The sequence below is a fragment of the Elephantulus edwardii genome, unplaced genomic scaffold, assembly GCF_000299155.1.
Source record: "Elephantulus edwardii isolate Elephantulus edwardi_28Jun2011 unplaced genomic scaffold, EleEdw1.0 scaffold00044, whole genome shotgun sequence".
Lineage (NCBI taxonomy): Eukaryota > Metazoa > Chordata > Mammalia > Macroscelidea > Macroscelididae > Elephantulus > Elephantulus edwardii.
Window position 1 is genome coordinate 17,101,859 of NW_006399794.1, and position 14,395 is coordinate 17,116,253.

General features: G+C 38.6%; 1 protein-coding gene across 1 annotated transcript in view; it reads left to right on the top strand.

Moving 5' to 3' along the window:
• The first annotated feature begins 4,763 nt into the window (after nucleotides 1-4,763).
• POLD3 (polymerase (DNA-directed), delta 3, accessory subunit) overlaps nucleotides 4,764-14,395 on the top strand; it is a 68,501-nt gene continuing 58,869 nt past the window's right edge. The window contains exons 1-3 of the mRNA XM_006885579.1: nucleotides 4,764-4,890; nucleotides 6,911-6,966; nucleotides 11,093-11,195. Of these exons, the coding sequence (XP_006885641.1) occupies nucleotides 4,831-4,890; nucleotides 6,911-6,966; nucleotides 11,093-11,195 (219 nt within the window). The 5' untranslated portion in view covers nucleotides 4,764-4,830. The remainder of the gene's footprint in view (nucleotides 4,891-6,910; nucleotides 6,967-11,092; nucleotides 11,196-14,395) is intronic.

Genomic DNA, 14,395 nt, shown 5'->3' on the forward strand with positions numbered 1-14,395 from the left:
TTCGGAAAAAACCCTCCAACATAATATACAAGAATTCAATTGATTCCAACTTTGGGAAAGAGACAGTGGAGAAATTAAATATTATCAATGAGGACAAAGCTAGTGACAAACTGTAGCAAAGTAAATAAATTACTGACATGGAAATACAAGTGAAAACCTTAGAAAAGTCCTGTTCTTGGGGTGGGAAGGGAGAAAAGTGCAACAATGAATAACTGGAAACCCTAAGAAACCCTAAGTCTCTGTAAACGTTCATAAAATTAATTTTAAAAAATAGCAAAAAACACCCCCCCAACCTGAAATGAAAAAAAAAAAAAAAAAGGAAAGAAAGAAAAGTCCTGTCCTTGTTGAGCCTCAGAAATCTAATCTATAAAACAGGAACAATTTATTTGCAGGCTTGTTATGAGGATCAAATTAAATATCACTCTCAAAGCACTTGAAACAAGGTGCTACATATTAATTTTATTGTGTCTAGACATTTTATGGGTGACTTACATATATCATTTATATCTCTGGCCAAGTATAATCCTTTAATTTTCTTATCTTTCCCAGTCTTTCCTATTTCTGTTGAACCATCATCAGTTACTTGGTGATTTAGATTCCAAAATTAGGGTTTTTTCTTTATACTTTTTTCTCTCACACTTCATTTATCTATTATCAGATTTTCTGATTCTAAAGCAATACCCAAGTTGTCAAAGACTCTAAATTCCTATGGGGACCAGTCTCAGCCCTCTCCAGCGCATAAGTACTTTCACAAGAATGTGAAAGGCTCTGCATACTGTTGATCACAGCAATATCCTGGCTCCTAGAACAGTGTCTTGCTCTTAGTAGACTTTGGCTATATATGTCTTGAATGAGATCATGTTACAACAAAGCTTTCAAGTAGGATCTATTATCTCTACATATGTAGTTGAGGAAATGGGCTTGTAGTGATCAAATAATTTACCGAAGGTCACAACAAATAGACCTAGATTCACTGTGCTGCACTGCTGGTCTACCTTGGCTTATACAGAGTAAATTAGGATTCTTTTTTTTTTAAGGATAGTATTTCATTACTTTCCCATGAAGATTCACAAAGTAATTTAGTTTCTATGTAACAATTTCTACACAAATTTTTCAGTTATATTTTTCACAGGTGATATTAATTCTTTTTTTGGCTAATTTGTATTTTAGGTGACCTCAAGGTTTAGCTTCAGTTCAAGATTTGAAGAGAATCTGGATATCTTTTTGCAGAAAATTGAAACACAATCCATACTTCACACAATATACAAAAACTGCCTCAAGGTGGATCAAGAAGGTTGTTGTTGTGTACCATTGGTTCGGAACCAACCTATAGCTGACCCTCTGGTGGGTTTTTAGAAGCAGTTAATCACAAGGGAGGAGACTGTCCATCCTTCTCCTGAGAAGCAGCTTGTGGCCTCAAACTGTGTGCCTTCGGAATTGCAGCGCAGCTCTTTGCCACTAGGTTACCAGAGCTCTCATAGGCATAGAAAGAGAGAGAAAGAAAGAGTGAACGCGCGAGTGACACACACACACACACACAGAGAGAGAGAGAATGAACATAAGCATAATAGGCATAAACCCTAAAAAAAAATATAAAAATAATGAAGAAAAAAGTCAGGTAAATGTAGGGACACTAATCTTTAACATAAATAGGCTTCAAATATAAAAGAAAATGTGCAATCAACAGGGGATAAACTAGATAATTGAGACTTCTTTAAAAATCAAACTCTAAGTGAATAAAAAAACTTCCCCCCAAAAAAACCCACCACAAACAAAAACCAAACAAACCCTATGGGGCATTTATGAAATTGGATAAGGAACACTCCAGAGTGCCAAAACGCATGGATGTGAGTTTCAAGAAAGAGTAAGGTGTACTTGAGCAAGGCCATGATATTATCAATTGTTTCCTATGCATCTGAAAGTTGGACAATGGATAAAGATCACCAGAGGGTGGTAGGGAAGAGTGTGTGTTGTCTTGGCCACCTATGATTCTTTGTTTTGGCTATTATGATAAGGTCACTCCTTTGAAGAGGTTTAATTAGTGTAAACTATTCCATTGATGGGATTGCTATGAGTGGCCAATTTGTTGAATAGGAGTTTCATTGGAGTGTGGTTTACAGCAACTATACAAGGAACTCTGGTGAAGATAGTTTGCTTTTGGCTCAGTTTCCACCCTGTATCTGATTCCTCACCTCTCTGCTTCACTTATCTGCTGACTTATCAGCCTCTGAGCATACATACTTCAGATCTTGTACAAGCATGCAAGTAATTTCTTGTGCATAAATCTCTCCCAGTTATATTGATTTTGTTTCTCTAGAGAACCAAGCCCAAGATAAGGAGAACAGGAAGGTATTATTTACATTAATTTGTATACTGCTATGAATAATTAAAACAATGGTATTTTCATTAAAACACCTTTTTAGGGGAAAAAAGACTTCTCAAACATGTAAAAAGAAAACCTACAAACTGGGGGAAAAATACTTGGCAATGACACATCTGACAAGAGGTTTCTCTCTAAAATTTCTGGAAAACTTCAATACCTCAACCAAGAAAAACACAAACAACCCAATTACAAAATAGGCAGGAGACAAGAAAAACATCTCATCAACGATGACATTCAGAAAGCCAAGAAACACACAAAGAAAAGTTCAAAATCATTAACAATTAGCAACATGCAAATCAAAACAACAATGAGATATCATTTCGCCCCAGCCACAATAGCAAAGTTCAACAAGATGTCAGACAACAAATGTTAGATAATATGGAGACTGGAATTTCTGCTAGTTGCAATGTAAAAATGATGCATCCACTATGGAAAGCAGTTTGACACTTCCTTACAAAGTTGAGAACAGAAATACCATTTGATCAGAAATCCCACTATTTTGTATATACCCCAAAGATCTGTGACATTTGTATTATTATGAAAAGCTAAAGAAAGGTTTACACATAGATAGAATCATCCTTGAAGAGGAGTGAAAATTAATAAAAATATAAGTTGAGTGAAGGGAAAGGCAATGTACAATAAGGAGTTGACCAGACTTTGTAATTAATTAATTATCAAACCTTAATCAATTATAATTAATGTCATAAAAGAAAATGTGTATGAATGATTGAATGAAAAACCAATATGATTTATAAACTTTAAAATGTTGACTTTTTTTAAAGGAAACAAAGAATTTAAGACCACAGTACTCACAGGTGAGCCAATTTGTTATGTAGCCACAAGGTGACCTTAGGGGTTAACTTCAGTTTAAGGTTTGAAGAAAATTTCACTCAGTAGTGTCAGAAATCCAGTCTCAACCAGCCCAGTAGGTCTCTTTCTTACTTTTCTTTTCTAAGAATTTGAGGGTCTATTCCACATCATTCCCTCATTCTATCCGAGTTCATTTGTTGTGATACTGGTTAGAATGAATGGTTCATAGTGGTAGTAAGGCATTATCTAGTTCTTCTCATCTCAGGGTAGGTAAGTCTGTAGTTGATGTAAATGATTTGTCCTATAGAGAAGAAATTATAGTTGAATGCCTCAAGCTGAAAACTTATCCCCAAATTTCTCTCTGAATGAAGTTCTATCTTTTCACACCATGTTATGAGCCCTGCTTGATTTGGCTTCCCCCAAGTTTCACCTCTCCTCATAAACCAACTATAATGAATTTTTTTGGAAGAGCTCTGCATGAAAATGAGGTGCTTTCGTTTCTCAGCAAATTACATGAAATACCCTGCTTCAAATCATCTGGAACACCTTTCCTACTTTCTCAATTCTGAGAGATTATAGCAAAAAGTACTTTATCCCAGCTGGAATCACTCTGTCCTAAAATTTCTTTTCTATTTTTGCCAGTCTCTAGTCTTTGTCAACACCACAGTTCAAATAGTCAGTCGTTCTTCAGTTTTTACTTATTGCCCAAATTTCATAGGCATACGAAGCAAATGAAAATACTATGGCTTGAGTAATATGCATCCTAGTCCTCAAAGTGGCATCCTAGCTCAATTTAAAGAGCTTCCTTGCACATTTGCCGAACGCACTGTTACTTTATTTCTTTACCGCTGTTGCTATGGACAGTGATTGTTACACACTATCGAGTCGGAATCGACTCACAGCGGGTGTCCAGAGGCGGCAAAGCGCCCATCTTCCTCCCCAGAGCAGTTGTGTATTCGAACAAGCCTATCTTCGGTTTGGCAGTGCAGCTTCTTACCACTAGGCCACCAAAGACTGCTCAAATATTTCTTGTGGGATGAGGGTGGGGGACCTTCAAACTACTGTCTGTTCCGTTAGCGGACCAATACACTACTCCACCCGGGCTCATCTGAAGTATAAAAACCTTCAAAATTCTAGTCTGCTTTAAATCACACGGTAGTTGATCATTGCCATCCAGCTGAAACTGACTCACAGCTGATCCCTTTGGCGGCTTTTCTGAAGCCATAAATCGTACTGGAAGAGACTGCTCATCTTTCTCTTACAGAGTCGCTGGTGGATTCGAACCGCCACAGAAGCGAAGTCTTTGGACTAGCAGTGCCCACAAAAGAGCGCTCAGTCAGTAACTGGAAGAGGGGAAGTTCAAAAACAAGGCTTTTCACACACCACTTCCGGACCACGCCTGTTCTCCCAGTTCTTCCCTCCCGCCAGCTTCTGCGGGCTTTACGTACTTCAGTCCGCGCCATCTCTGGGACTAGTTTGGCCTGCTACGGCCGCCGTAGTGCGTCCACTCCGTTGCCGTGGGAAACGACCCTAGACCCGAGAGGGTGGGAGCTCGCGAAGACATTTCCCGCCGGCGGGAGCTGAGAGTGTGGCTGCGAGGGTGACTGGGAAGCGTCGGGGCCCAGGGCTGCAGCAGTATGGCGGACCAGCTTTATTTGGAAAATATAGACGAATTTGTCATGGATCAAAACAAGATCGTAAGAAGCCAGGGATGGGGAATTCGAGGGGGCATTTGTGTTTCTTCCGCTTGTGAAGGCGGCGCGGAGCCTTGACTCTGTTTGGGAGACAGGTCCCCTCAGTCCTGGAGTCTCAAGGCTTTCGAAGGCTCGTCCGAGAGGTTCTGGGTCGCGCGCCCCCTGCTCCTTGGTTGGGCAAGCGGGCCGCTCTGCACTGGGAAGGGGTCGCAGACGGGGATCCATTGGCTTTCTAAGCGTATTTCCAAGTCAGCCCTGTGCCTTATGGAGATGGTTTAAAGCCCCGCGTTTACAATCGCGGAAGTTATTTCTTAACTGGTGTTAAGTGGCAAGTTTAACCGCCCACCAGCTAATTTTCTCTTCCTGGAAAATCTAAGTATCGATAGAAGCTTGGCCTGCCTGCCAAGCTTGGTGTAAACGAACCAATGAGCTGTGGATATGAGTGCACATTCCCGATCACAGTTGCTTAATGCCTACTGCGAGTTAGCGCAATTTGAATCCACTTTGCTTTTAATATTTACGACGACTCACTCAGAGAGGTACTAGTGTCTGACCATAGAAGGGGGCATTGACGCCGAGAGGCAAAATAATTGTCTAGTTTATGGCTTAACAAGAGATAGACGATTTTTAAACCTAGATCTTTTCTACACCAGCTCTGTGAGCCTTGTGGACAGAAAGCGATGCTACCAAGCTAAAGGTGGGCGACTTTAATCTGCCCTCAGGCCTGGTTTTAATTGTTTTTGGTCAAACATTCTTTTAAGTGGTTTAGCACTGGCCTGTCCATTTGCTGTTCAGAGGTAACTTGTGTTTGCTATAATGCTAAACACTGTGACGCAGATGTGTCAAAATGTGATAATGGTTACCCATGGGGTACAGTGTTTGGTGGAGCTCCCCGATTAAAACAAGCTTGGAAGCAGGAGTGGCTCCCCGATTAAAACAAGCTTGGAAGCAGGAGTGGCATCCACTTCCAAAACGGCTTGCCTCCAGAAACTATGAACTTGGAGAAATGATGAAAGTTATACTAGTGTTCCTGTCTTTCATTCATAAGGTTGCTATGAGTCATCTAGATTCAAGGCGCTTAACAACAACAACAATGCTTTCTACATTATACATACTTTACCTAAGCAGTGTAGGTCTTAACAGTTTTTTGTAAGCTCAGTATTCCACGTTGAAATGGACTTTGGGGAAAAAAGAGTAATAGACATGGAATAATCAAGACTCACCCCTGTAGCCTCTGATAAAATATTCATCCACTTTATTCCCTGACCCCTGTACTACCTGTATCTTTTACTGTGTTAGCTTTTCTTTAGAAATTTGAATAATTCATTCACATGTAAGTAATCTAACTTCTTTTTTTTATTAAATTTTATTAGTTTTAATGAACATTTACAGAGATTTTGGGTTTTCATTCATTCATTGTTGCACCATTCTCTCTACCCTCCTCCCCAGTTTGTTCTTCTTCCCCCGCCATCCAAATGTCTGTTTTAATTGTCCAATTGCCACAGTGCTTGTCAAAGTCAGTTCTGATTAATCTCCTTTGTCAGTGTGTCCTTTGCCATTCCCTATCACTCCTCCCTGAGAGAGACTTCACCCTGATTCATAAGGAAAAGGGGATGGCGTATTTTCTTAGCTACTTCTGCTGAAAAGGGACGCTGTGCACCCTGACACCCTATTCTAACTTCTGAGTGAGTCTTAAGATAGTTTTGGGTGGTTGCCCCAGAAAAAGACGAAGTACAGAGAAAGATCTTAATGAAAATCTTAAAAATGTGAAGAGGAAAATGAGTGCATTTTCTGACTAAATGTATCAAGCCTTTTCAAAAAAAAACCCTTTTTTTTCATTAATGTTTGTAAGAGAAATATCCTGATCTTTTTATCTGATTAGAATGTTGGTTCTTGCCAAAACTAGGATGGCAGATATTGGAATTTATATGTGATGATCCTGTAAGAATAGGTCTCCTTAGGAGTAGAACCTTGGAACTAAGCAGTGCTCTGGGGACATCTCATAAAATAATTTTTCTTGCAGGTGACATACAAATGGTTGAGCTATACATTAGGAGTACATGTTAACCAGGCCAAACAGTAAGTCCAATTTACTACTAATTTTAATCTCATTGGAATTTTTTGTTTTGCTTTTAGCTCTTTAGGTAGCCTCTAAATTAGAGCTAACATCAGTACTCATATCCTTCTCTGGGCAGATAACCTTTGCTGTATTTTACTACTTTTGTTTATTTCAGAAGATAAGTGGTCTGGTACACAATTATGCAGTAATAAATTTACAGCACTTAAAGTCTTATCTTCTGGCTGATGTTACTTTGTTATTTTGAACCTATAAAACAGACCATCAAATTCTGCTTTGATCTTGGATTTTAATGTGTATTATCTTAAAATTTGACAGAAGCTTCTTAAGCCTATCTCTGAATGTTTTTGAAGCACTTGATAATGAGGTCAGCAGGTGTTTGACACAAGCTGTGTAACAAACTGGGAGAGGTATTTAAGTGAAATAAAAACAAAACAAAAAACCCACAAAACCCACAATGGTGAGATTATTATCCTTGAAATGAAAAAATTATTTGCATGAAAGTTTATAATCATTACTTTTTCATTCAGTTATTTATAGACATTTTATTTTATGACATTAATTACAATTAACTTTTCTTGAATGTTGCTATATAGTCTTTTGGCTGAAATGTAATAGTTCATTTTGAGACCAGAAGTGAAAAGGCAAGTTTTTAATGAAACTTTTTTTTTACTTAGAAAAATGTTTAGATATTGTGTATGTTGCAAGTAAGGGAAGGAATAAACAGCCTGAGGCTGTGTTTGTTTGTGTGTATATTCTTGTTGCTATTGTTGTATGCCATTGAGTCAAAATCAACTCGGAGGGTCTGGCTGACTCTCTGGTGGGTTTTCAGAGGCTGTAAATTGTGCAGGAGGAGATTGACCATCTCTCCTATGGATAGCTGGTGAATTTGAATTACCTGCCTTTTGGGTACTAGAGGAGTCCTTTACTAACTAGGCCACCAGAGCTTCACTGTGTATCTGTGCTTATGTATAGATTTATATGGATGTATTAATAGACTTTAAAAAAAAATACTTAGTAAATTGCTTTTTGCTAAAGATGGTCTGATTTTATCTATAGAAACTTTCTTTGAGTTGTAGGAATGGTTCGGTGTTAGAAAACCTCTGTTCTCTGGAATGAGTCTATTTGTCTTTGTTTGAATTGGTTTTGGTTAAGTCTACGATTCTTGATTTTTGACTTGTGTTTGTTTATACCTTTGAGACCTAAAATGCTTGGTCTGGGGAAAGATTTGGAGTAGTTTTGACTCTCTTAGATTGCTATTGCTAACATTCATTCTGGTCCAAACCCAAGAACAAATCCTAAGTAGTACTCCTACTTCTACCTTAAGTCTTTCTACCTTTTCCTAACTCTCTGTCCTATCACCCTGTTACTTTCTTTCTGGCTTCTTTATTAAGATGTAAAAGGTACTAGTGGCTTAGTGGTTAAGTGTTGACTGCTAACTGAAAGGCTATCTGTTTGAACTCACCACCCCTAACTATAATATCAACCTGTAACTTCTTTTCATAATTATAAAAAACAGGTTTAATGAGATAGACAGGAGCCCTGGTGGCATAATGATAAAGACCAATGTGTGTTTGATCCAGGCTATGGTGTTTTCAGGTGCTTGCTGAAACTGAGGAGGACCTGAAGCTCTTGCTGCAGAAGGTCAAGGACTGCAGCCTTCAATATGGATTGAAACTCAACATCAAGAAAACAAAGATTATCACGACTGGGCCAATTGTAGCATCGTGATAGACAGTGAAGAGATTGAGATTGTTAACAGCTTCAGTTTGCTTGACTCCACAATCAACACTCTTAGTACCAGCAGCCAGGAAATTAAAAGATGAATTGCAATGGGAAAGTCTACTGTCAAGGACCTCTCCAAAGTACTGAAGAGCAACGATGTCAGTCTTGAGACTAATGTGTGCCAGATCCAGGCCAGGGTCTTTGCAATTACTTGCTGTGCATCAGAGAGCTGGACAATGAGTAGGAATGCTAGAAGGAGAGTTGATGCCTTTGAGCTGTGTGGCTGGAGAAGAGTATTCAGTATACCCTGGACTGCTAGAAGAACAAACAGGTTCATTCTAGAGAGTATGAGACTAAACTGCTCCTTGGAGGCAAGGATTCTGAAGCTTCCTTTGACATACTGTGGACATGTTGCAAGAAGGGACCAGTCCTTGGAGAGGGATGTCATGCTTGGGAGGGTGGAGGGAAAGTGCAAGAGAGAAAGATCCTCAATGAGATGGATTGATTCACTTACTGGGCTAATGGGAGTAGGTGTGTCAGATCAATAAGATTGGCACAGGATAGAGCAAGGTTTAGGGCTGTTGTACATAGGGTTGCTATGAGTCACAGGTGACTTGATGACACATAACAACAAAAACCTATGTGTTTGAAAGTTGGACAGTGAATAAGGATGACAGAAGAATTTATGCCTTTGAGCGTTGGTGTTGAAGAAGAGTGCTGACTGTCCATGGACTTCCGAAATAACAAACAAGTATGTCTTGGAGGAAGCGCAGCCAGAGTGCACCTTAGAGGCAAGACTGGCAAAGGTTCATCTTACCTCCTTTGGGCATGTTTTCAGGAGGGGCCGGACCCTTGGGAAAAGACCACATACTGGGAAAGTTAGAGGGTCAAGTAAAGAAGAAGACCCGCAACACATAATGGGACTAATAATAATCAGAGATGGTGAAGCAACTTCAGCTTGCTTGATTCCACAATCAACCCTCTTGGCACCAGCAGTCAGAAAATTTTAAAAGACAAATTGCTTTGTAAAGTCTGCTGTCAGGGACCTCTCTAGTGTACTGAAGAGCAATGATATCAGTCTGGAGACTAAGGTGTGCCTGATGCACACAATTACTTTCTATACATCCAATAGCTTGACAGTAACTAAGGATGATAGAAGAAGGATCAATGCCTTTGAGTTGTGGTATAGGAGCAGAGTGTTGAACATACTGTAGACTGCCAGGAGATCAAACAGGTCTATTCTGGAGAGGGTGAAACCAAGCTCCTTTTTGGAGGCAAGGATTTTGAAGCTCTCTCTAACATGCTTTGTGGCCAAGAAGGAACAGTCCTTGGAGAAGGACATTATGTTTGGAAGGGTGGAGGGACAGTGCAGGAGAGGAAGACCCAGAATAAGATGGATTGACACAGTGACTGGAGAAATGGTATTAGGTGTGTTGGAGACAATGAGATTGGCTCAGGATAGGGCAGGGCTACATAGGGTCGCTGTGAGTTGCAGGCCACTTGATGGCACGTAACAACAATAGCATGAAGCAATTGAAAGATTTGGATCACACCTTAGTCTTTAAACTGACATCCTTGCTCTTTTACAATCACTGTCATTGCTGTTGAGTCAGAACAGACTCTTAGGTGACCTGCTACAGTTTTTCTGAGGCTGTAGACAGCACAGGATTAAATTGCTCATCTTCTATCTAGCTGCTAGTAGACCACAATAGAGCTGGTTTATGTTAGCAGCATGACTTCCTCTGGACTTGTTCTTTAGTATTTTGAAAATGAAAAGGTCCTTGATACCAGATTTTCACAGTGAAACACATTGATTTCTTGACTGCTTTTTCCATGGGTTTAAATGTGGATCCGAGTAAAAGGAAATTATTGACAACTTTAATCTTTAATCTTTTTTCGTAATGTTGCCAGTTCATCTTGTGAGGAAGATGGGTAATTTCCTCCTGGAAATTTATAGCCTCTGAAAACTTGATGGAGGATTAGCTGTCATTAGGAGTAATTTCTGACTAGATGGCAGTGAGTTTGAATTTTAAGTTATATTGAGGTATAATCCATCTCAAAAGCTAGAGCCTTTGATTGTCTTCAGTAACTATTCCAAGTCTTCACTTTTTATAAGCAAAGATGTGTCATCTGCATAATGCAGGTTGTTGATGATGCCACCTTTTTCAATCCTGATGCCGCATTCTGCATATACTCCAGCTTCTCAGACTGTTTTCTCTGCACACTTATTTTTAGACTTAATTTCTTTCAGACATAACACAAATTGCTTCAGTCACTGTCTGTGTAGCAGCAATTCTATTTAGAAAATTCGAAGGACTGTCAAATTTAACATCAAACTTAAAATTGTAAATTTAAACTTGATGAGGTTAAAGCTCTTACTGTGTATTCTTTTGTTTGGAACAGGTTGCTGTATGATTATGTTGAAAGGAAGCGAAAGGAAAATTCAGGAGCACAGTTGCATGTCACCTATTTAGTGTCTGGAAGTCTCATTCAGAATGGCTATTCTGTAAGTTCTCAGAATTTAAAAATGTGCTTTAATGTGTTTGAGCTGTGAACTGTTACATGATAGGAAAAAGAAAAATAAAAGATTAAGTTCTGTGGAAAAATTACTCCTTGATTTTTAAAATATTTGCAAACTTAAACTTCCTTATAGTTTAGACATTATTTTGGCTATAAAACAGACAGTATCTTTATTATTATGTAATTTTCCTAGACTACAAGACTTTAGGAGACTGCTTCTCTTATTTTCTATTCCTTATTCCTTGTAAGTATATGGGGTAAAATGGACCTAGCCTGTTACATCTTTTGCCACAAAGTCAAATGTTAAAATATTTTGTTTGTCTGGTTTTGTGTTTGATGGGATTTTTAAAATTAAATTTTATTTTTATTTTGAGCATTTGTTCTGCTATACTTAAGTCAGCGGGCCTGAGCTGAGGACAAAGTCATGATGGGATTTTTAAAATTAAATTTTATTTTTATTTTGAGCATTTGTTCTGCTATACTTAAGTCAGCGGGCCTGAGCTGAGGACAAAGTCAGGGTGCTGGGGCAACACAGGGTAGTAGCATGGACTGGGAATCTTTATCCTCATATGCTTTGTGTGTGCAATTCTATATGATGTCTAGTTATTGACATCCCAACACAACGCTTCTTCAAATCTGCTTAGTTTTCTTTATTTCCATGGTTCTCTTAGGGACATAGGGGTTATTATATCTCTTCCCAAAAATAAGATATTTCTTCCATGTTCTTATTATCCCAGACCTTCTATATGAAGCAAGGGTCTTTTGCTCCCAAATAAGGTTTCACCAGTTTCATAGAACTTGGCAAAAGGTCAGGGCTTTTTAAGAGATCTAGTAATATAGCAATTGAGAGAGATAGACACATCCCTGCCGTATATCCTTCCCAATTTTCAACCATGCAGTGTTTCCTTACTCTGTTCTGGCGACTGCCTCCTGGTCCAAGGAAAGGTTTCACATAAGCACAATCAAGTATTCTGGGATTCTCAGAGTTAGCCACAGTTTATTGTGATCCACAAACACATTAACAGAAGAGTTTTTCCTTGCCTTTTGATTTTCCCTCCAGCTTATTGGCTCAGAACTTTTATTTGATAAACACAATGAATTTATCTTTGTGTAATAGAGTCCCAAGCATGTGAGATTTAAAATCATAATGTCATCTTATTACATGGTATTGAGTCGTTTGTGACTCATAACAACCCTATGCACAATAGCTCTGAACCCTGCCCTACCATGAGTCAATCTCACTGTCTCTGACACACTTGCCCCCATTGCCCCAGTCACTGTGTCAATCCATATCATCCGAGGTCTTCTCTCCTGTGCTGTCCCTCCACCTTTCCAAGCATGATGTCCTTCTCCAAGGACTGGTCCTTCCTGACAACATGCCGAAAGTATGTGAGATAGAGCTTTAAAATCTTAGCCTTCAAGGGTCCACTTGGTTTCACCCTCTCCAGGACAAATCTATCTGCTGTCTTGGCAGTCCATGGTGTGTTCAGTATGCTTCTTGAGGATTACAACTGAAAGACATCAATTCTTCTGTCATTCTTAGTCATTGTCCAGCTATCTGATGTAAAGCAAGTAATTGCAAAGACTAGTGCCTGTTTCAGGGACACCTTAAGTCTCTAGACTCACATTGTCTCTCCTAAGCACTCTGGAGAGGTCCCTGACAGCAGATTTTCCTAATGCAATTCATCTTTTGATTTCCTAACCGTTGATGCCAAGAGTGTTGATTATGGAACAAGCCGAAATTGACAGTCTCAGTCTCTTCTCTGTTTATCATGGTGCTGCCAGTTGGCCCAGTGGTGAGACTCTTTGTTTTTCTTGATATTCAGTTTCAATCCATATTGAATACTGCATTTCTTGACCTTGTGCAGCAAACACTTCAGGTCTTCTTGGGTTCAGCAAGCAAGGTTGTATCATCTGCATAATGCAGGTTGTTGATGAGTCTTCTTCCAATTCTGATGCCACATTCCTCCTCATAAAGTCCAGTCTCCTCAAATGATTTGTTCTGTATATCGATAGATTTAAAAAGTTTAGAGACAGGACACATTCCTGATGGCACACCTTTCCTGATTTTGGACCATGCACTGTTTTCCTTGCTCTTAGTGATTTTAAAGTATCTTCTTTTAATTTGTATTTTTCTACACCACACCCTTGAGAAAGGCCTTTTCAGAGATTACTAGCAAACAGCCCAAACATGCTTTTTAATCCTAATAAAATTTGTATGTATGTAGTATAAGTGCATACGTTATGCACTGTAGAGTCAGAACAGACTCCTACCTGAGCCACCAGCTGGTTTTCAGAGACAGTAAATTGTATGAGAGGGGGGTTCCCCATCTTTGTTCCACTGAGGAGCTGGTGGATTTGAACTGCATGCCTTTGAATTGTCAAATTCCTTACCACTAAGCTATGGGAGCTCCCTTGTGTGTATGTGTGTGTATATATATTAAAAATACTTTTTTATTGAAGCCTAATTAACACATAGTAGAATGGGAAAATCTTAGGTTTATAGCATGTTGAAATACTACAAATAGATACATTCATGTAATCATTATCTATATAAAGATGTAAAGCATTTTCATCATACTGTAACGTACCTTTTTCCTTCATAATGAAGATCTTGCTCCACTTGTACCAAGATAATTGTGGTGAAATTCATATAAGAATCATTTAGTATGTACCCTTTAATATGTCTCTTAGGTCAGCATATTTTCAAAAATCATATACATTTCTTCAAAGAGAGAATAAGATATAATTTATTCCTATCTAGTAAAGTTTTCTTGAGTTCTGTTACATTACCTTCATTTCATTAACTTTGTTTTAACTTTTGAGTCACATATATTCAATTGTATACAGAAATAGAGGGCACAGTGTAATGCATCAATTACTTCTAATTGGCTTCTCCATTTATCAATAAATGACCAGTCTTGTTTCAGCTATTCCACCTCCCACATACCCTATCTCAACCCTAGGATATTTTTAAACAGATTTCTAAATATCGTAACATTTTAACATAAATTCTCTAATATGTAACTGAAAGATTAGACAAAACCACATTAGAATCATACTTACAACAATAATAAAAACTTATCTTAGACATTTCAGTGTGTAGTGCTCAGACTTCTTATTTTGTAATTATTTTGCAGCTGATTTATTCAAATCATTGTCTAGACAAAGGCTTCACAATTCGTT